Here is a 23,374-nt window from a genome sequence, read left to right on the forward strand (position 1 = left end):
AAAATTTTAAATTTTCGACTTCTTGTATACTTTTGCAAAAACCCCTGGCTACGGGCCTGGTGTAAACTGATGAAAAAGGGGATTCATTGGGTGGCAGATTTGATCATTTGCATAAAAATAAAATTAAAAAAATTGCATATTGTGAAGTGTTTGCCCGGAGTGATTAGACTGGCAACCCAACTGACAACGGTTGAGGTGACGAGCTTTGTTTACCGATTGTTTGCAAACGAACGGGCGTCGACGTCGACGATAAATTAGTCATCTTATTACTGATTTGTTTTGAATTTTTAGTTGTCAAAATTTATAATGTATCCCATCAAATTACGAAGAAGTTAAGGTGAGTTATTGTATCAACGCTATTTGGGGGAGAATAACACAATCGTTATTTCTGATGGTCCAAAAGTAGCTCGTTCACGTAGCGGTTTCGTTGTCCCACTCATGCACCTCGGACTAGTCCAAAAGCTGTCTTGTTATAAGAGTCAGTAGAGTAGTATAAATAGTAATAGGTATGCTATTTAAATTTGCCATCAACCTGCATCATTTTATATATCAAAGTAAAGCAAACAAAGCCAAAAATGAAAACCTTTTTTTCATAGCACTCATGCACTTTCTGTAGCAAAGTTACATCTTGTCAACAAAGATTGACTTTCATCAAAAGATTCAGCTAGCAAAATTCCCCAAAACGGCATTTCGGGGGTGTTTCTAGATCTTAGTCTCATTATGATACTGATAGCAGCTTTTTTTAATGGAACTGCTATCAAAATCCCTCTAAAATTCCATGTGCGATTGTCTTATCACCCTAAAAAATCATATATTTGGGTCAAGTGAAGTATAGAAAACATATTTATGTAGGTTTCCTTCTTCGGCCAGTTGTTTTAAATTTCTATGTAAATATGCATTGACATTGTCGGCGAATTTGGCTGACTAGCAAATGTGTTAACTAAGGTTTGCCTGGCATACCTAGTATAAAGTAAGCTTATCGAACATGTCGAATGCAATTTGTAAGCTTATTTTAAATTATTCGAGAAACACTATCAACTTCAACTTTAAATTTTAAACTGTTCAAAATAGTTGACTTATCAAAATATTAAACTTTCATCACAATTTTTAAAAACATCAACAGAATAAGTTATAAATACATATACTATATGTAGGTATGCCAGGTGAATTCAAATTTGCCATCAAACTGCATCATTTTATATGTATCAAATTACCCGCTAGCAATGCTAGTGTCAAATTAAATAAAGCCCTTGTTGAGTAAAGAAAGCCAAAACTGAAAACCTTTTGTCATAGCACTTTCCGTAGCAAAGTTACATCTTGTCAAAGATTGACTTTCATCAAAAAGATTCTGCTAGCAAAATTCCCCAAAACAGCATTTCGGTGGTGTTTCTAGATCTTAGTCTCATGATGATAGCAGCTTTTTTCAATGCAACTCAGGAACTGCTATCAAAATCCCTCTAAAATTCCATGTGCGAAATCTTGTCTTATCACCATATAAAATCATATATTTGGGTCAAGTCCATATCTGTCCAATCTGCTCTTTTAAATTTCTATGTAAATATGTATTGTGTTTGAGCCCCGTTCTAGGCAAATTTGGCTGACTGTGTTAACTAAGGTTTGCCCAGACAGGGTCTAATTCTGCATAAAACCGGGCAACGTTATTTCTATAGATCTGCTGCGCATTCAAATTGCATTGTATTGCATCGTAATTTCATTTGTGTCTATGCTAATTATGTTTACACAACATGAACTCACGTGTTTTCAAGCAAATTCGCCGATAATAGGTGATCAAAAGCGATCGGAATGTTACCAAAAAATCCCAGATCGCATTCAGCTTACTTCATATGAGATGATCTTTGGAAAAATACGGCATAATTTGTCTTGGTGTTTGCGGAATGCCATGCAGTAAAATATTAATACGTTGCGGCAATTCATGATTGACAACTAACAATCGGCGTGTCCTTCGTATCCTCCACTGTCAATTTCTTATCCACTCACTAATCCTCACAAAAGCTTTGTGTTGATTACGTAATGTGTGGAGGCAAATTGCAATAAGTACAATGACATAATGAGAAGGGCGGGCTCCGAGGCGGGTTTCTTCTTCATCTTACGTAACAGTATTGTTCTCAAAAAAAACCCGGAAGCTTGTCGTTTGGAGCTCTAGCTGAAATACAGCAAGATAATGTAAGATAGTAAATGTAAACCTGTATTTTAGCTAGAGTATCTCGAGCTAGGTTTGCCTCTCATACCTATGATGATTATGCCGTAGGGTTACTTCTGCTTCTGCTTAATTCATGTAATTACTCCTCAACGCTACAATTGTAATCAGACGAGGAAGGATCTTTCCTTCTGAGTTGCAACTTATCCCATCCAAGGGATGTCAACATGTCGGTGGGACTAGGCCCCGACTGTATCGGCTGTAGTCTCGCTTCACAAATCTTGCCGAGAACTTGAGAACTCTAGCTTTGAATTTGCACATGATAGTTACGAACTTACGCATTCGATGCTAGAGTGCTCTGCTATGGTTTTTCGGTCGGACAGCGGTGCAAAAATGCACCGGAGGTTTATTTATTCTGTTTATGTTGAAATTTGGATGAAAGTTATTTTGACGATGGGTCAACTGTATCTTTTGAGCAAGATTTGCCTATTTTGGACAGTCTAAAATTTTTGCTGATGCGGTGTCATGCTTCAGGGAATCCAACTAGATTTTGAATGCAAAGCCTGGGCTCTAGCCTAGAATGTGAAGCTATCGCTATCGGTGAGCAAATTCTGGGCTAGACTTTTCGAGGGTGAATCTGAAAAACATAAAATTTAGCTTTTTCAATGGGCTACCCTCTCATTTGGTACATTATGGTAAAAAAACATCGCATGAAAAAAATTATACTTTTTGAACAAATTTTAGAGGTCCCTACCGAGCATTTTAATTTTGCACAACGTCATGGTAGGCATGATCACAAAATTTTCAAGTAGGATATTTCACATGGAAATTATTTGGTTTAAAAAGATGATTATCTAACTTAAATTTATGAGGGGTCAGCCATGTCTGTAGGTCAAAAATCAGCAAAGTTATGGGTCCATCATTGACAATGCCTTACCATGACTTACTGTACAAAAAAGCAAGTAATGCATCATTTATTACCACGGCGATCCTTTTTACACTAAGGTGATTTTATTTTATGAAATCTAAATTTTCTATCACTGCATGATGACTTCTGTATCAAGGATAAAGTACCAGCAATTTTTAGACTACCGGTACGTCTCTAGAGTTTCTGGTGTCCAAATTTCAAAATTTTGTATTTCCCTATGGGGATTACACAGTTACAAAAATGTAAGCCATTTACTGTGATACCAACTTTTTGAGTTGATCGTCAAGCTTTCCCCATAGCACTGTACAGGCATATTTCTGCCCAAAGTCCTCAAATTTGAACGAAAAAAGAAAACCCTGTTCTACGGGCTGGACCGACCCAGATTTTGAACAAATTGGGAAAAAAAATTTGTATTTTCTCAAATTGCAGGCCGACTGACCCTACTTGAAAGGTCCGTCCGCCTGTAGAACAGGGTTTCTTTTTTTCGTCGCCTTATAGACTTTTTTTCCTCAAATTAGTTTTTAGTACGGTAATTAATTTTATTTTAATCTTCCTTGAATCGTGTTGATTTTCTTTTTTTACCATAGATCTTTTTTTCTTTTTCAAAACACAAAATTCTTCCCCAAAGGGGTAAAATTATTCCCTCCCCTTCGGGGGCGAATAACGGAAGAAAGAATAGACACCCCTGTATCCACGGTCACATACTGAGGTCAAAAAAATCATGGGTATTCCCAAAATTCGCTACTGGGCAAGACATTCTGATTCTTTTGTTTTGTATATCAGGGACTGCCTTTTGAGGAGAGCGAGAGCAATCGATCGCTACTGCTCTCCTTAAATCTGATATAGGAGAGTGATTTTTAGCTCTCCTTATTTGACCATTTTCTCCTTACATTCTATTGTAAATGCTTTAAACAGCTCTCCTAAGGCTCCAGAAGTGCTATTTAATGCTCTCCTGCAAATTCCAAAAGACAGTCCCTGGTATGGCATGAACATGCCATAAAATCCTCTATCAAGGATTCATGGGTGGTTAATTTTAAACCCATTAAAATGTAAATGACACCCTTGAATAAAGAATTAATGGGCATGGAAGTAGAGAAAATTTGACATTGACCATGATTCATGCCATGAGTTATAACCCATGAATAAGGAATTTATGGGCATGGAACTAGAGAGAATTTGACATTGACCGCGATTCATGCCCATGATTTACCCATGAACATGCCCTGAACATGTCGAGGCCCTTACTAAACGAATGACAAACAAAAATCATGCAAGGGCATGAATATTCATGTGTGAGCATGAACAATCCATCAAAAATTCCCAAATTCTTGAAAATTCATGCCCATTGCTAGCGAAAATAGGGCATGTTCTTGGCATATTCATGGCAAGATCTTGGCATGTTCATGGGCATGACTCATGCCTAATTTTTTGCCTGGGATATATTTGGCATCGCCCTCCCTAATTTTTTCTCATCGGCTCTTGCCCTTTGCATGTAAAGTTAGTTGCCTTTGGGCAACGTTCATGTGTTCTAGGCCATAAGTTGTGCTTACATGTGCCTGTAATTTTAAAAACAAAAATAAAATAAAATCAATTAAACATGTAACCATGGTAACATCTTTAGTTTTTACTCTCAACTTTTGATTCTTGAGTTAATGTTGTACAGTAGAAAATTAGTTAAAGGGATTTTCTTTTGGTCAAATGTATGAAACATGTAATATTTCTTTGCACAGCCGCCATCGGAGCTGTGCATTGTTTTTACCGCGTTCTTCTTCTTTCTTTCTTCTTTCTTCTGTCAACATCATAATCAGCCATCGTAGCCACATGCTTTCAGGCATGATGACCATACTTGGTCAGTAGAACCGTTTGGTGGTGCCACAGATGTCACATGATCAACTTCCGGTCAAATGTCATCCACTTCCGGTCAATGGCCAAAACTTGGATTTTCACTAAAAATGCTACTCCTCCCACATATTACATAGCACCGTGACGTCACTTACACACATGCATCATCTATAACCAGTGTCTAAAAGTTATACCACAAAATTGGGATCAAAGGTCATTAATCCATGTATAAGTTCCGATTAAGCTGAAATTCACCAGGAATATTCCTTATGACATCCTAAGCACTATGTAATATTTTTGCGGGGTCAAAGGTAATTAAGGGATCACTTCCGGTTCTCACAGATTCGGGGTCATAACTAATTTGTCACTGCTGGCTGTGCATGCTCGCGGTCGCAGGCAAATGCAATCAGATCTCGTTATTTTTGTTTTGTTTTTAGATTTTCATAGCTACCAAGATGTCAGAGACACTAACTGTGATGGCCAATGGAGTTGGGTAAGAATTGCTACAGATGTAGCCCTGGGTGTTTTTTTAAAACCCAGATCATTCCCTGATAGCCATATCCGGGCTATCCAGCCATATTTTATGATAGCCCAGAAGGAAATTCAGTAGCCCAAGAGAAAAGATGTTGTGTTTGCAAAATGATTTGAACCAAGCATTCACTGTTTATAGGGCCTAAGTGAGTAACACATAATTTGCAAACACATTCTTTTTGTCTTACTCCATTACACAAACACACAATTTACTTACATTGTCATGTATGTGAAATTTAAACATGGCAGTGAGTATCAATAGCCCAATAGGCTACATGAGCTTAAAATCTAATAGCCCGACTGAAAATTTAATAGCATTGGCTATTGGGCTATCTCTTATTTCGACCTGTAATGAAAGGATCGGATAGTAACGTTTGCAGAGTATTTTTTGTGGGACATGAGAGCACATCAGATACACCAAATTGCATTTCAAATGCAAGGAATGTCCTTCCGATATCAAATAATTTTGATTTGTTGAAATTCACGATATAATACAAATTTTATGGCAAATTATTAAAAATTAAAAAGACCTAAAAATGTTAGGTGATATTTTGGAAAAAATGTTTATCTTCAATAGTACTCGGGACTGTTACTGCATTCTTAATATATGTGTAATGGGTTGCAAATAATGTAAATCAAACATGCCCGGTTAACTGGTAAAAGTCAGGAAGTAACGTTTCCATTTGTATTAATCTACTCAGGTAGACCCTTTTTTAATGTTTTGTATTTTTTCACAAACCCTGTCCAATTGAAACTGCGACCTCCTGTATGCCCCAAGAAAAGGGTCTAATTACTTTGGATCTTGAAATGGTATGGTGTTATCTCATTATTAATGATAATCATAAGCACCACCATGCCTGCACTCTGCAACCAGGCCCATGCATAACATCAATGATCAGTCACTGATGTGTCTGTCCGTGATTGCCATTGTAGCAAAAAAATATAAATACTTGTTATGTGGGCTTATTTTATCATGTGATATTGGTTAGAATTTGACCGACCATGGATGTTCTGCTAATTACATATTCATCAAGATTCTTAGATGTGAGAATTCTGCGATATGGTTAGGCAAATGTTGAAAGGTCCAAGGCAATGCGAGTTGGCTCTTTTTTCTAGGATTATGCGGTCATAGAGGAAGGCAGTCACTGGGACTGACAGGAAATACTAATTTAAAAGTGCATATTATTGAAGTGGGCTACGTTTGTATCTAGTTCTAAACAGTGTCCCCATTTGGAGCCGACTTCACCTAGGGGTGTGTATGAATGAGTATGAGAGGGAACTGATTAAGTACAGTTTGCATGGTCTGTCATATTCCAATTTAGTCAAAATTTGTATGCAGATTTTTAAACAATGAAAATTTGAATAACAATAATTAGTCTACAATTTATGAAATTGAATTATTTAAGATATTGTTTTCTACATCTTATTGTTATCAATTTTTCAAAAAAACACATGTAACTCAAAATTAAGTTGATATAAATGCAGCGGTATAAATAACCTTGATGTGTAATGGCTAATTTTAATATAAAAAAAACTGAACAGCTGTGCATTTGACTGTATCTAATGACTGATTATTTCACTCATTATTATTGCAGTGTTGTGGAGGGTTCGCCTGTACACAGTGAACATATGGATGAAACACTGACTATAGTGTTTAATAATTGTAACACAGGACTAGGTGAGTTGTGTCTGCATGTTTGTCTGTCTGTCTGTTAAATGCCTTGATGCTTCAGTCTTGTGCAATTAAGGTTCAACACATGGATGAGACTCTCAATTTGCTACCACATACAGGATGAAGTGCAATGTCTGCCTGTTTGAAACACAGACTTTAGTGTTTAATAGTTGTGGTTCTGAGTCAATACCTGTATTTCCATATTCTTGATCAGTGTAGTATCAGTCAAAGTATATCCACTGCAGATATATCTAGAGTCATAACTAATATTTTGAAATGTAGTTCACCTGTACCAAACTCGTTCATTCATTCATTTTTTTTTTTTTTTTTTTTTCAAACTCGTTCATTCTATCTGCATGTTTACACTGAGCACTCTGTATTTTTACCCGGTATCAGTTCAGTTCAGTTCAGTTTATTTTCATCAGATTCCATCAATTAAATAATTACAATATAATAAAGCTTTTACAAACATCGTATAATATGGTAAAAATGATGAGGATGCCAATGAACGCAGAGCGTGTTGTTGTGGCACCCTTTGCAAAAGTTAGTATTAAATAATATATGATAAACAAAATTATAGATGAATAATAAATACAATAGCAAGATATATGCCTTGTGGGTTAGGTATAAACTTATTATCACAAGAGCTATGCTTTCTATTATAAATCAATGAGTAATGATGATGAAAATAACAACCAAACCTACACATAGCAAAGAAAGTGTTAAAATTCTTTTGTTTTTTATTGTTTTCAGCGATTGATAAATTGATGTAACTTTGCAAAGAAAAGTTGTATCAACATGGGGTTTTCAGTTTCTGAAAGCTCTAAACGTCGTCTTTAGAAACCTATGTAAAACTAATTTTCGACCAGGGTCGACATGTAGCTCATTCCCCTTGATCATGTCACATATATTGTTCTTTATAAAGAATGAATGTCATCATCCAAACATAAAATTGAACTATTTTTTTTTTACGTTGCCGTGTAATTTAAAAAAATGTTATTCCATCAAATTTATATGCAATTTGTTCTTTACAGGAATCAAGATTGTTGGAGGCAAAAGTGATGAGAATATCCACAAGGACTATGGGATATTTGTCAGGCGTGTTATACCAGGGGGTCTCGCTTCAAGAGAAGGTATGACTGGTCCTCTTGTTATCAGGGTTGCTTGGATGTAAATGTATTATGAATCTAAAAATGAGTAACAGGCATGGAATCGCATGACTTTGTGATCATAATTTTTCTTCTAACCAGTAGTAAATAAAGGAAGTGAATAAGTGATATAGATTTCTGATTACCAATTACAAAAATGTAGGGATCTGACACATTTTGTGATTCTGGAGGCCACCCCCCCCCCATAAAACCCCTCAGTAAGTTCATTTTGAAGTTTAATCAGTTGAAGTACTTGCAGATATACATGTATGAACTTGACATTTGTCTCTCATTTGTTTTAATGGGCTCTTGACTGATTTACAGCGATTTTATTTTTTATGTTTGTGCCTGTATTTTGAAGGATATGCTTACGTATGAATCAATGTTGTTGTTTTTTTACGTGACACATGACACACTCTTTATACAAGATAGGGTGCATCTCAGAAACTGTATTTATGGAAATGAGATTGAGATCTGTAACACTACTTTTCCAAAATGATCCAGAATTACCATATTTATTACCATATGTATGTTATCATTTTAGCAACTTTTTCTCACATTAAAAAGAAGGAAAAATTCTTTATCAATGAATGCGATAGGCTAAATATAAAAATTAAGTGATATCACTAGTTTTGGTATTTTGCTATATACAGTTCAGCAATTCATTTACTCTATCCATCCTTGTGTTGTTTTCCAGGTCGGTTAAGAGAAGGTGATCAGATCTTGAGTGTTAATGGGGAAAGTCTGCTGCGGGTTTCCAATGAAAGGTACATTACATTACTTCCGCCATGTTTGGTTTTTATGCCTCCACCGCGAGGCATACTGTTTTTAGTTTTTGAAACAATTTTTTAAATATAAGATTGGAATAATTACTGGAAATTATCATGTGTCCCTTTTCTATGTACTACATACCGAACAATGAAGAACCAGTGTTGTGAAAACTTTTCAATGCCAGTGCATGGCAAATTGGCTTGCCAGGCCATGGCGGATGAAGCCCAAGAACAAAACAATTATTATAAAGATATTAATAAATCACCAGAAATTATTGATTAAAGAAGTCAATAAAATCAAATATTTATATGACCATTGAGTGTTCAACCTAATTCCATAAACTGATATTTCTGTGTGTATTATTTGTCTTTTATTTATTATAATTTTATTATTAATGGTTTTCTTTTATGCTTACAGAGCTGTTCAGTTGTTAAGAAGTGCTTCCGCTACTAACCGTGTTACACTAGTAGTCACCAGAAACCCATCAGCAATGTGAGTGTTCCTAATTTTGTGTTCCATACCACTTCAAAAAAAAAAGCTACATCTAGTAGAGCTAATAATGGACTTCATTTGGGCTTCTTGTTTTTCTCAAAAAATCATACCAATTTGATTCTGACATGTACTCCAAACTAAACATTGCATTCACACAAAATACACATGGATTTGGAAAAGAAATATTAAGAAGCAATTTGATATTACAAAATTGTTTTGCGGGAAATGTCACCCACTTCAAACACAGGTCAAAAGTCACTCATTTTGCCATTAAAATTTTAAAACTTTACTAACAAAAACTTTTCACTTATTCAATTTTTTTGTGATCCTTCCCTATGGAAAATTTGGCATGTTAAGCATTTGAAACCACACATTCCCCAAGCTAGTAAACCAGGCAAGCATAATAGTTCCAGAAACAAGAAATTATTTATTGCCTTCTATCAGTCTCAGCCATAAAAAGCTGTTCAACTGATAGTAAGTGCTTCATCAATCTGAACAAAATTGATATTGTTTTTTCTTAGAATAACAACAAGATAGCAGTCAGATTTTGAGGCTTGTTTTATGTACACCAGACATGACTCTTACCAGAAGTGTAAAATATCAAATTTACTTATATTTTTATCATAAACTTTTATACTTGTTTTTGTTTTTCAGGAGGCGCTTCTCTGAGTTATTAGATAGTCAATTAGCTGGGCTTGATAGCAGTAGAGGGAGTTCGTCATCAGGAAGCAGCTCTCCTACAGGCTCACAATCTTCATTTGCCAGTAGCCAACATGGACAATATATGCCAAGTAAGCATCTTTTCAACATGCACATCATGCGGCGGAAGTGGGGATGGGGGGTCGTGATCCCCCTAATATTTGCAAAAGGGAATTGTCCTCCCTAGAAATCATAACAAGAAAAAAATAAAGGAATAATTTTCCTGTACATATGCCTCTTTAGTATGAAAACCACAGTGGTTTGGGCCCAAATAGTGTAAAATTGCAATAATGTTTTGTTCTGATTCCCAACTAGGTAACCAAGCATGGTCTACATCACCACACTTAGGACCCAGAGCCACATCTCCAGCATACAGTGACAGCTCTTCCACTCTAAGTAGTCATCATGCTCAACAAAGTCTTCCAAGGTATGGATGGATATAGGCATAATAGTATTTCACAATACACCATGCCATCAAAATGTTAAGTCAGTTTTTTTAATAGCATGAAACTAAAGAGGGTAATAAAGCTTGATGAGTTATGATGCTGTGTAGTTAATTGGTGTCACATGTATTTGCGTATTTATGGTCATCAATTTTTGTCTTCATATTATGGTCAGAATTTTGTTCAATTAACTAGGATGACAACAAATTCTATAACTTGCTTGTCCTCTTAGTTGGCAAAGGCCACACCCAAGTTCCTGCCTCGTATGGCTACTATCTTATGGATGGTGGGAATGCTTGTGTGCTTCAGTGACCTGAAGTGTTAGGAGTCTAAAACTCCAGGCAGAGCCACCCAAAGCATGCAGGTTGACAGGTAGGAGCCAGACAAAGAGCAGCCTCCTGGTACTCCGGGTTGTGGGTTTGGCATGAGACTAACATAATACATTAAGTGAGTGAAAACAAATCGGAACCAGCGGGGTTCCAATGCATCAATCCACAGTTGGCTTCTAAAGATTCATGCAGTCTTCTGTATTGGATGATGTTGGTGGATAATATGATCTAAACTGGTAATTGAGAGTGCCTTGGTTCAATCCACACAAGTTGTTGTTTATTTCCTTTTCCATAAAATTGAGTTTCAGTAATGACTTCATGATATATGATTATTGCTATTTTCTAGGTTGCCTAATATGCAGGAGCTGAGCATTGCCAAGATTGCAGGCTTAGGTATTAGTATTCAAGGTGGTAGTAATAGTCCAGATGGAGCAGCCGTATGCATCAGTCATATTGTACCTGAGGGAGACTGTCACAGGGTATGTACACAATCATAACATTGATTTTACTGAGACTAATATTTAATTTTAACCAGATCAAAACAGTTCAAAAGTTTATTAAAGACTTCTCTAATCAAATATGTATCTTGTCACATGATGACATTTTTTGTTGTTGAATTCTATTTGTATACAGAGATGCCACTTTTTAGGTTTTAGCTTGAATTCAGGTTTATTGTAAGTCCAAATTCCCACATTTGTATTTAATTTCAGCCCGTTTGGGGGCTTTTTGGCCTGCATTCACATGCTTTTTCAGGATTTTCTCACCCGTTGCAGGTTTTGTGAATGAAACTGAGTGGCATCTCTGTGTTTATAGCATAAACTGTATTTCATATTTTACTTAAGTCATATTTTGCATTTTGTTGTTAATGCATTGTGATATTTTACATTTTATGCATTATAAGAATTATAATAATTAGTTAATAACTATAGTTTTAACGCCGACCTATTTTAACACTAACCTAGTTTCAAATATTTTGCTGTAGATCCAGTAAGTAATATATAAGGTAAGGTTAAATCAAATATGAGAAATAAATTTGCAACTTACAAGCTACATTTACGTCCGCTGCCGGTACCTCCGCACTTCATCAGGGATCTGATTGGTCATGTGACAAACGGATCCAACTGTGTGACCAATCAGATGCAATGTCACAAATTTATTTCTAGTATTCGATTTAACCTTACCAATATTTTAAAGATGATTTTGTTGGGTTATATAGGACAATAATTGAATAACAGAACTTGGCATAACATTAAGCTTTATTAACTGCCTTGCTAGGATGGTCGCTTAAAGGCTGGTGATGAGTTGATAGCAATAGATGGTATCAGTATGGTCGGGCTTACTCATGAAGCAGCTAAAGCAGTACTAACAAGAACAAGATTAAGGTGAGTGTATGTTGGGTGGGCCATTTATTTGAGATAGCATCAATGTTTTCAAGTTTTTGTTAACCAATATCTGTTGGTGTTATACTGTAGAATTCCATCCACAATCATATATGCCTCTATATGGGGGTGTGTTTTTGTTTTGATGAAAGAGACAAAAAGGCAGACACCCTCAACTTAAAACATTACAATAGATTTGTCTTACAATAATGCATTTTTGTACTGCCACCTGTATCAGTAATCTGGTTGCTAAGACTCCAATTAATACTGTTTGGAGGGTATCTGCCTTTGTCTCTTCCAGTAAAAAATCTAGAGGCATATATGCTTGTAAACAGAACTGCTTACTGTATCGACTTAATTATGAATGTCCTTTCTTAGTGTATCCATTTGTTTATTACCCAAACAAAACCCTACAGCTGGGGTTGCAATGCACAGTGGTCAAGGGCCCATATGCAGAAAACAAGTTTCTTTCAACCCGGTCTAAACAATGAGTAACAACAAAGAGTACGTATGGAAAGCAAAATAGTGTACCTCTGGATTATCTCCCAATGCACCAGGCAAATTATTCAGAGGCTCCATGAGAAACATGGGGATACTCTTTGTTGTACCTTACTATTTAGATCTTAAATTAGACATGTTCTAACTTGTTCTATACATACATGTACAGGCCTGTTCTTCCTCTGAAAGGGGTACTTAAATTTCCCACTGAATATGAACCCAGAGTAAAGATGAAATAAACAATTAATTAACAAAAGAATTTATCTGACAGTCCCTATATTGCTCAGTCCACTGGAATCTTGTGATTTTGAGATATGATAAGATTAAAAAGAACAAACCAGGAAACACTATTTGAAAATTGAATTGAATGTGCTATACTGTACATGCATGCATTATATGTCAATCTTCTTGCATAATGTGTGGATATAATGCGAGAGATCGACAGGGAAAAGCACCAGAAGAGAGGAAAACGCTCCTCTTGTGTTCATGAAAGTACATCTGTGTTGCTATAAGGCCATCATAATTAAATCCCGTGTCTCAAAGCTGCCGCACGCTGCTTAGTAAAATTGTGCGCGTAGTCCTCTTTGAAAATCAAGAAATTGATGTTTTTTATCTCTTTTTTTTTTTAAACAAAAAGGCGAAAATAAAACTCAAAATTTGTATGTGATTTCAAGTTTTCAATTTATTCGCAAACTTTGGACACAAAAATAATAAAAGAGAAGACTAATAGTGTGTAGCAGTGACTTTTTTGTCTGCTTGTCCGAAATCCTGTACTGACACAAAAAAATAAAAATTAAAAAAAAAATATAGTAAAAAACACCGTACTTAGGTTTTCAATTTCTCACAAGCTTTGAGACACATGATTTAATTAAGATGGCCTAATTAATAATTGAAGTTAACCACATTTGATTCTAACTCAAAAAATTATTCCTACCTCAAAGTTTTCATATAGTGCTCTATCTGAAAATGTACTACAATAATGAGGTAGGAATGTGTAATTGTGTTTGGATCAAAAGTATTATACTTCAATCACACCTTGTGTTGTTATTAACTTACATTTAACTAATGTAACCCTGTGTAAGATAATTACTTAATTTCTCAAATATCTTTTTCTTCTTATACTTACAGAACTGACACAGATTCTGTGCACATTGCATACATCCCACAGCAGTATACACATTCCCCAAACGTCCAAGCAGCCAATACTGGTACAAACAGGCCTCATCCAAGTCATCCATATGCATCATCGTCAGTGATGGGTGGTAGAGCAAGGTCTACATCCCCAAGCACACAGGCTACTTCCAATCTACAGGTACATTGCCAATTCATTACTATTATATTTCTCTTGTCATAAGTTTCATAATAATATTTATTTGAATTAGTTATAGTTCCAGGCATGTGCTAAATCAAATTTCTGATAATTGTAGGAGTGTCATTTAGTATGCTACAATTCACAGAAGAAGGTTTCTCAAAATTAATGATAGAAGTTGTCCTGACTTTAGAATCTCTGAACCTAACTTGAAATGTTTGTTGACTTGTCAGTTTTGCAAAAATAAAATCCACAGATATTTAAAGTTTTAAAGGTAAATATATAAATAAATAAAAAATAAATGTTGGTATTTATACAGTGCCTTTCACATGTGCACAAAAAACTGCACATGTACCAAAGCGCTTTACATTTATTCTGCTGTCGTTAGATTATGCAATGCCCAAGGCATGCTCATACCTTTGGGCGGCGCTCAATGATTGCAATGAACAATATTCATAACAGCTCCCCATTTCACCCCTGGGTAGAGAGAGGCAAGTAAGGTAAAGCACCTTGCCCAAGAGCACAACACGATGGCACCACCGGGGCTCGAACTCGCAATCCACCAATTACTTGGCAGAGCCCGTACAGCTACGCCAATGTGCTCCTTGGTAGCCAATTTAAATATGAATGTAGGTATTGTACTGATCAGGACTGTTAAGTAGAGCTTCTCCTATCACATGCCTTCATTGTTGTTGAAAGCTATGCTCATAAAAGCTACAATTCTGTAATAACAAGAAAAATATACATTTGAATCTGGTGAAAATTAATTTCAAATGTATTTTCCCAGTTTCGTTGTGAGATGTTGCAATTAATTTCTGGTTGCAGCTGGTACTGAAGTAAATATTCATATTTTTGATTCACAGCAAGAGAACAAACAGCATTTACAGCCAACGAGAACAACTCCATCACCATACCAACACCATGGCATGCCAACCAATCCTCATCCATCAAGTTCCCTCTCACCAATTCATCCAAATATTTCCGCTGGTAGAGTTAGCTCTCCAGCGTATGCTCAACAAGGTGATAACTACAATCAGAGGGTACTTAGTGGAGGAGAGACATACCAGATGCCCCTGACCTCAGGAGGGGGCTTACCTGGGGGAGGGGGAATACCTGGAGGGTATCAAGGGATGGTACTGCAACCACCAGCTATGTCATCGACACCTCAGGATGGCCACACTGCTGCAAGTAGGTGTTTTAAATGTCATTTGTTTCTTATTTTACTTTTACCAGCATGATTGTCTTTTTGTTCTTGTGGATGTATTCATGTAAAATTGTGTACCTATATTCCACAGATACCTTAATTACTTAAAACCCACTCGGCTATATATATCTAAACTAAATACTAACCATAAACTCTATTCCTAAAATTCTAATCCTTAATTGTACTCCTAATCCTACTCCTCAATTCTACTCCTTATCTTTACTCAAGGGCACCAAGTTATGTTTCTGCAGCCACCAACAATGTCTTCTACACCTCTAAATGGGCACACTAGTGCAAGTAGGTTTTATATGTAGCATTTGTCTTCTTATTTTTCTCTTTTCCCTTTCTCCCAATAATTTATCTTCTCTGTGTGTATTGTTTAAACAGTTCATGTAAACATGGTAGAAGTTCCTCTTTACATATACCTTAATAAGTTCAAACATACTATACATTTTATATTCAAATCATAACCCTGAAATCAACTTCTAATTCTAACCCTTAATTGTTCTCCTTTTCCTTACTCAAGAGCACCAAGAAATGTTGCAACCACCAATGATGTCATCCACCCCTCAAGATGGACACACTGCTGCAAGTAGGTCTTTATATTTGATTTATCTTTATTTCTCTTTTTGTATGTTGCTTCCCCCAGTTGAGGGTGTGTGTTTATGTGTGTATTGGTTCAGTTCTTGTAAATGTATGACTCTGAAATTCCTCTCAAAGCTTAAGTTCAAACCCACTATGCTATACCTACATGTAGACTATGCCATAGTCGATTTTTGATAAATAGAAATGTTATTAATCATGATGAACGCATTCAGTTGAACTCGAAATTATACTGATATTTAGTAGGCCTACATCAAAATACTAGTATAAAATGGTTATGAAAAAGTTTAGGCTATATAATTATATTTGTGACAGTAAAAGTAAAGTATAGGCCCTACATGAGGCTTATATTATTGAATGCAACATATCATAATGGCATAATTATAACTGTGATTATAATGACACTTCAATACTGAACAATTCTAATTTTAGAATCTGCCAGTTTATTATCGACTATGGACTTTCACTTTTAAGCAGAACTTTACCCATGACTCACACACTGTCAATCATACTTGTTTATCAATAAAATCTAACCACAAGACTAAGCATGGTGGTACAATACGCTAGATGCATACGTTCATCCACCAGCACAAAAGCGCCGCATTCCCTAGATAGTTGTGTACCATGTATAGTTATAATGGTACCAATGCACGTCGGGAGGATTTAAACAATAACGAGGTCTGGGCGACCAATCACAAGCCAGATTCATTTTTAAAGATGCATTACATCATCACCAATTTTAGTTAGGCCAGAAATTGGCCTAACTCTCAAGGCAAAGTCAGTAGTCCACTTGGGAAGCTAACAAACAGAGGGCGTACGGTGACTGAAAAGATCAGTTGTGAAAATCTATCAATTGTGCACTCATTAATAAAATCAGAGTTTTAAGCTTAAATGTAATAGCCAGAGTAGTGCACAATTGGCAAGTGGACTACGGAGAAGTCTATACCTACATGTAATCCTAATCCTAACCCTTAATTCTATTTCTCATCCTAACTCTCAATTCTACTCCTTAACCTCTCTCAATGGTATCTAGGAATGTTTATGCACCCTCCTACCATGTCATCAACACCACAAGATGGCCAAACTCGTGCAAGTGAGTTTATAAATATTATTCTATCTTTCTTGTTTTCTTTTTCCCACCCAATAATATAATTTCTGTGTATATATTGTTCAGTTCATGTAAAAGCGGGATAAGGCAACAAAAAACAAACCCTGATCTACAGGCCTGACTGACTCAGATTTTGAATTTTTGATGTAAAATCCACAGTTTTTTGGCCAAAAGTGGACTGAAAAAAAAAAAAGTGTAAAATGAGGAAAAAAATTGCAAAAATAAATAGTAATTTATTTAAAGATTTTGGTGATTTTTAGAGTTGTTTGTTAAAAAAACCCTACCCCATTGATCTGCCCATCTGTCACAGAAGAACAGGGGTTGTGTTTTTTTGGTCGTCCTATAACTCTAATATATCTCTCACACCATATTAAGTTAAATTCCGACTATGGTATATATCTAATCCAAATTGTAACCCTAAACTGTACTCCTAATTCTAACCCTTAATATTATTCTACCTCTTATTGTAATCCTTTATTGTATTCCTTCTCCTTTCTCAAGGGCATCATGCTATGCTGCTGCAGCCACCAGCAATGTCTTCTACACTTAAATATGGGCACACTAGTGCATGTACGTTTATAGCATTTCTTTTCTCTCTTTTTTTTGTCTTTTTTATATTCTTAGGCCCTACTATTTTATCCTGTATCAAGTATCTATTTGTGTTTGTTTGTAATGTTCAGTAAATATATATTAAAAGTGAGATCAATCTTAAAACAATGCACAGATGTTTTGATGTTGGTAGCATGGCAACTTGAAACTGAAAGAAAACGTTATTCCATGACTTATGTCAGGCCCATTTTTAAGTTAGAGACCCTTTTATAAGGTTAATAAAGAAACAATTGAAGAGGTATGTAACAGTCAAGAGCAGCTGTACACTGCATGATAGTCATGGTGGTTTATTTATCAAAATTATCTCTCTCAGACTATTTTTAAGTTATTGTGTGAGATAACATTTTCAAAATCTCAATGAAAGTATATTTTGTCATCAAAATTCAATTTTAAGAAAATGAGCCACCTGTTACCTGTTAGTGTCAGTATAGATCAGTTCAGCAGTATTGTAAAGGTAGTAATTTGTACCCATGTAATGTTTCATGCCTTGTCATGTAATTTGGAACTATATTTTTAAATTCTCAATTGTGAGTTTTCTTAAATAAACTTATATACATAAAGGAATATATTTGCGCATTTATATTTTTGCAGCAGCTATGTTGGGAGTGAAAGCATAAAAATGAATGTTCTGTGAATTTATAAATCACCTGCAGAGGAGTTAACTTTGCAAATCATTTCATTTTATAGTAACCCTTAGATACAATTGTTTCCCATATTGTACAGATGCCATGACTGATGACCTCAGGAGGTTAGTGTTGACCCAAGGTCAGCCTGCTGGTATCTCGCCTGTTGTTGCAAACAACAGTGCAGGCTTAATGATGGGAACAAACTTACAACATACAGAACAAAGCTCCAGACAGGTAGGTCATTCCTTCTAATAGAATTCATTCATATGCTTCTAAATGACAAGTGTTTTATATAATGATGTATATTCATACGTAGCGGTAAACGTAAATAGAAAGCAAAATTATACTTCTACGCTACTCAAATTTGGTACACTTGATCGCTGACATTGTACATTGGCGAGTCTGGACGCAAGCTAGAAAAGAGGCTAACAGAACATAAATCCAAAGCGGCCAGTTCCAAGTCAGCGATCAAGGAACACATCGACAGGAGCAAAGGACACCAGATTGACTGGGAGAACGTAAAAGTGTTAGAAAGGGAGTCCAAGGACTTCCCTCGCAGGGTCTTGGAAGCAATCCATATTAGAACTAAAAGACCCAGACTGAACCGTGACAAAGGGTTGGACATTGACCCTGTCTGGGACAACCTCCTGACCCCCGGAACCGAGGGGGCGGCACAACATCTTCAAGTTTGGCGTCATCAACATCTGTGGCGTCATCGAGGTGTCCTAGTACTACATCACTAGCAACAACAATCTTCAGAGCAATAACATCCGCTGAAGACGCCGGTTGACCCGGTGAAAGCGCTCCGGTGAGTGTACCAAATTTGAGTAGCGTAGAAGTATAATTTTGCTTTCTATCGACAAGTGTTTTGTTTTGTTTTTGAGGAGAGAGATGAAAGGCAGACACACTCCACAAAAGCATTTGGAGTTTGTACAACTGTATTACTGCTTCAGGCAGCAGTACAAACATGTATTATTGTAAGGCCAATCAATTGTAATGTTTATGTGCCTTTGGTCTCTATTGTCAACGTAACACTTATTTAGAGGCATATGCTAGTTGACGGAATTCCAGGGTATGTTGTTTGGGGCAGGGGAAATGTCAAAATGGAAAGTGTCCAAGGGGATCAATAGTAATTTTCTGTCAAGGAGGATGGGTGTATGGGACTGTGACAGTTGTCTCCATACCATGGTTTGTGTTTTTGTAATCTCAATACTGTGATTTGATTGGCTTTTCAGTCTTCTCCGTCTCCTGTGCCTCGTTCTATCTCACCTGGTAGGAGATTATCACTGGATCCACATGTCAGACTCAAGATTGACAAATTAGAAGTGGTAAGTAGTATTTCATAATGGAGCCCTGAGATATTGAGGTAAAGGTAATAAATTTTGTTTAAAATAAATATATAAATGTTGAGATTTATAAGGTGTAATTTCTTGCTGTGGAGCTCACTTCATAGGACACAATGAGGAGAAATGGAATAAGATGGGGCTGCACCTCTCTCAAACATAACGTGGGAGGTAGACCTTAGCCCATGGGGATTGACGATAAGGGTGAGGTGCATTGGCGAACTGAAAGTTAGTCAATTTGGGAAATATAACACAAGCATATAAAAAAAGCACAATAAATGCCAACGAGTTGAGCGCTCCATGCATGATAAGATAAGCGAGGTCAACAGTTTCAAGTACTTATATGTCAGCTGAAATTTGAGCATGCTCAGAAGGCTCAGGCACAGGACTTTCCAATCTGGAATTTAATGATCTAAGCTTTCACTACTGCAATGATCTTTGTTCTTGAAATGGTAACCAGTGCTCCAGCCCACATCACTGCAAGGTAGTTAGGCAGGGTGTGGTCTGGATTCAACATTTTTTCATGCTTAATGGCATAATCCCTTGTTCTCAAAATTGATGTAAATTTACATTTCATTTTCTTATCCTAGGCATTGAGGTACCTTGGAATTACACCTAATGAAGAACAGAAAATTGCTATTAGGAATCGTTTGCATGTAGACCATTCAGGCACTGTTCCATATGGTGGTAAGTTATATACTGCGCCAATAAAGTATCCTTACAGTTGGAAAAATAATCACAATTTTAAAACTGAACAATATTGGGGTAAATTTGTTTTTTAAATAGATGCACTTGCTAATCCTGCACATTATGACACCACATTAAATCCAATGTGACCTCAAGAAGTAAAGTTGCAAGCATTTGAATAGACGAAGGTCCAGTTTTAAAAGTGACAAACTGGCCTATGCAAGGCGCAAAAAGATTCCAACAAGCGAAACAAAGAGACAACACAGTTTCTCCAATGAAGCGTTATTTAAAGCAGTATTTATTTCAGTTTTTACTTCTCTGTACTTTTCAAAGCTTTCATTTTATTTGCCAGTTCTTTTGTTTCAATTTTCTTTTGTTCCTTTTGTTTTAAATTAAAGCCAAACGATAAATTAGCCATTCACCACTCTCAAACCAGATGTCTAGTCTGTGGAGTTTTGAATAGGCTAGTTTGTCACTTTTAAAACTGGACCTTCGTCAAATCAAATGCTAGTAACTTTGCTTCTTGAAGTCACATTGGATTCAATGTGGTGTCATAATGTGCAGGATTAGCTAGTGCATCTATTTAAAAAACAAATTTATCCCAATATTGTTCAGTTCGGAAATTGTGATTAATTTTCCAACTGTAAGGATACTTTATTGGCGCAGTATACATACATGTTGCTGTTAATCTTTGTGATTTGAGGTCTAAGGAATCAATTTTAAAAAGTCATAGCTCAAAGTCAATTGTAGTTCCCTCAATGTCTTTCAGCTAGTAGTTTACAATAAGCGATATTGGCATTACCAATTCACAATGCGCTGTGGGATAATTTTGGTACAGTTGAACTACATGTATCGGGAAAAATGCTTTAAGGCCAGAGTAATGGAAGACACATTCGTCCACGCCCGAATTTGAGATTTCTTGATATTTATCAACACTAAGATGTATTCTTTCACTTGAAACTGATAAAATACAACTTGTTAATATTTACACGTATTTTTGCTTGATTTATTTCACTCTTTTCAACTCTAAAAAGTCACATGGCTCAAGACAGCTTAGTAAATTGGCGGAAATAATGAGTCAGAAATACGCGAATGCGAAATATTGTGATTACTGCTGCGATTCGCATCGCGTGATGCTGCGTGCAACTATGCTGCGTATGTCCAACACAGTCAAGGCGCATTCGGTATGTTTTTAATGCCGGCAAATGCGGTGTAAACAAAACACAAATTTGCAGTCAAAATGCCACTTAGATTTTTTAATTATTTTGAACTTTGGCACTAAAAGCAGACATTATAAATTCATTGTTGCAAAAAGATGTATATTAAGAACATGCACCAGGTACAGCTTTTACAAGCGTGAAAGTCTTGCCGTTTTAAATTAAATATAAGGACATTTTGTGCATAATTTTGACATTGTTTTACTAAAACATCGATTTCTCATAGTTCACTTTTGACAATATTGCACGATTTTTGTGGCAAGATAACTTGAAGAAAAATATGCAAGCAAAAGGTAAACTTTTTGCACTATCGTTTAGAGTACATCAAAGTCTAGGGAAGGTTTTCTCATTTTTTCAAAATATTTGTTTTAAACAAAAATATACACCATTATGTGCAATTTTAGCTGAATAGAATGACAAAATTGCTTTTTCACATGTTTTTTTTCAATATTTCGAAAAAAGAGACTAATTTCAAAAAATAAAAAAACCTTCCCTAAGTTCATGTCTCTTCTTCTTTAAAAGCTAACTGATTTTTTTTTACTCTGAACGGATTTTTTTTAAAGTTGTCACAAAAAAAATGGGGTAAAAAAGTGATTTTTGTGATTTTACCAAAAACTCGAAGATTTTTGAAAAATTCTGACGTCACCATGGGATTCCTTGACTCATTTCCTTTCCAAAAATGGATAGTTTTATATACTTTGGAGATACAATTCAGAAATAATGATGCTCGAAAAGGTTCTCTCCCATTACTCTGCCCTTAATTAGTAATATTCATTATTGTAGTAAAGTTAATTATCAATAAAACATTTTAAATAATTAACACAATTTAAAGCAAAAGTTAATAAAACATCATAAACAATATTTTCTAAGCAAAAAAAAAAATTCCTGATAGGTCAAAGTTCAGACAAAATTTGCCAAATCCATCCCGTATTACAAAAGAATTTGTAATGCCGATATCGCTTATTTGCATCAGCTCACCTAAACAATTGCTTTAATTTTCCTTTTTATATCAGAATTTGTGGCTGTTGCTAAGGAACTATTTAAGATGCAGTTGGATGAAAGTCATTTGAGTAACTCAGGAGGTAAAAGTTACGATGTAACTGACTTTGCTGATCCTCCACCTTTTCAACCACAAGTAAGTATTTTTCTGTGATATGTATTTTTTGGAATCATTTAGTTCCACGCTCCATGCAAATCCCTCAGAATTGATATGCTATCAAGATATGTGCTTGTTGAGTGAATGTTCTTAGTCTTCCAGTAGATGTAAACGGAAGTTTGGGGATAAATCTAATAATGGAACTTACTTCTTGCAACTACGTCGCTTCTGGAACCATCAGACTTCATCAAGCAACTGATCGCTGGACTGGTCAGTTGCCTGATGAAGTCTGGTGGTTCCAGATGGAGCATAGACTATGCCATAGTCGATTTTTGATAAATAAAAGCATGTTATTAATCATGATGAAAGCATTCAGTTGAACTCGAAATTATACTGATATTTATTACATCAAAATACTAGTATAAAATTGTGAAGAAAAAGTTTATATAATTATATTAGTGACAGTAAAAGTAAAGCGTACGTAGGCTTATATTATTGAATGCAACATATCATAAATCATAATGTCATAATTATATTGGCACTTCAATACTGAACAATTCTGATTTTAGAATCTACGAGTTAAAAATCGACTATGGACATTGCATTTTAAAACGGGACTTTACACATGCACTGTCAATCATACTTGTTTATCAATCCAATTTAACCGCAAGCAAATACAAGA

The 23,374-nt window shown here is 35.7% G+C and overlaps 1 protein-coding gene across 7 annotated transcripts in view; it reads left to right on the forward strand.

Annotated features, from left to right (window-relative positions):
- The first annotated feature begins 228 nt into the window (after positions 1–228).
- The window catches only part of LOC140161226 (syntaxin-binding protein 4-like), a 30,595-nt gene continuing 7,449 nt past the window's right edge, over positions 229–23,374 (forward strand). The window contains exons 1-20 of one of the 7 annotated variants that reach the window (XM_072184675.1): positions 229–337; positions 5,366–5,421; positions 7,055–7,137; positions 8,166–8,264; positions 8,977–9,046; positions 9,468–9,542; positions 10,197–10,333; positions 10,557–10,668; positions 11,360–11,492; positions 12,289–12,395; positions 14,019–14,202; positions 15,063–15,387; positions 15,632–15,700; positions 15,930–15,995; positions 17,040–17,099; positions 17,616–17,684; positions 18,447–18,583; positions 19,585–19,677; positions 20,283–20,379; positions 22,610–22,731. In XM_072184675.1, coding sequence (XP_072040776.1) covers positions 5,384–5,421; positions 7,055–7,137; positions 8,166–8,264; positions 8,977–9,046; positions 9,468–9,542; positions 10,197–10,333; positions 10,557–10,668; positions 11,360–11,492; positions 12,289–12,395; positions 14,019–14,202; positions 15,063–15,387; positions 15,632–15,700; positions 15,930–15,995; positions 17,040–17,099; positions 17,616–17,684; positions 18,447–18,583; positions 19,585–19,677; positions 20,283–20,379; positions 22,610–22,731 — 2,076 coding nt within the window. In that variant the 5' untranslated portion in view covers positions 229–337; positions 5,366–5,383. The remainder of the gene's footprint in view (positions 338–5,365; positions 5,422–7,054; positions 7,138–8,165; positions 8,265–8,976; positions 9,047–9,467; positions 9,543–10,196; positions 10,334–10,556; positions 10,669–11,359; positions 11,493–12,288; positions 12,396–14,018; positions 14,203–15,062; positions 15,388–15,631; positions 15,701–15,929; positions 15,996–17,039; positions 17,100–17,615; positions 17,685–18,446; positions 18,584–19,584; positions 19,678–20,282; positions 20,380–22,609; positions 22,732–23,374) is intronic. The other 6 variants (XM_072184678.1, XM_072184676.1, XM_072184677.1 and 3 more) reach the window with 6 other exon arrangements.

This window comes from Amphiura filiformis, chromosome 9, assembly GCF_039555335.1.
Source record: "Amphiura filiformis chromosome 9, Afil_fr2py, whole genome shotgun sequence".
Taxonomy (NCBI): Eukaryota; Metazoa; Echinodermata; class Ophiuroidea; order Amphilepidida; family Amphiuridae; genus Amphiura; species Amphiura filiformis.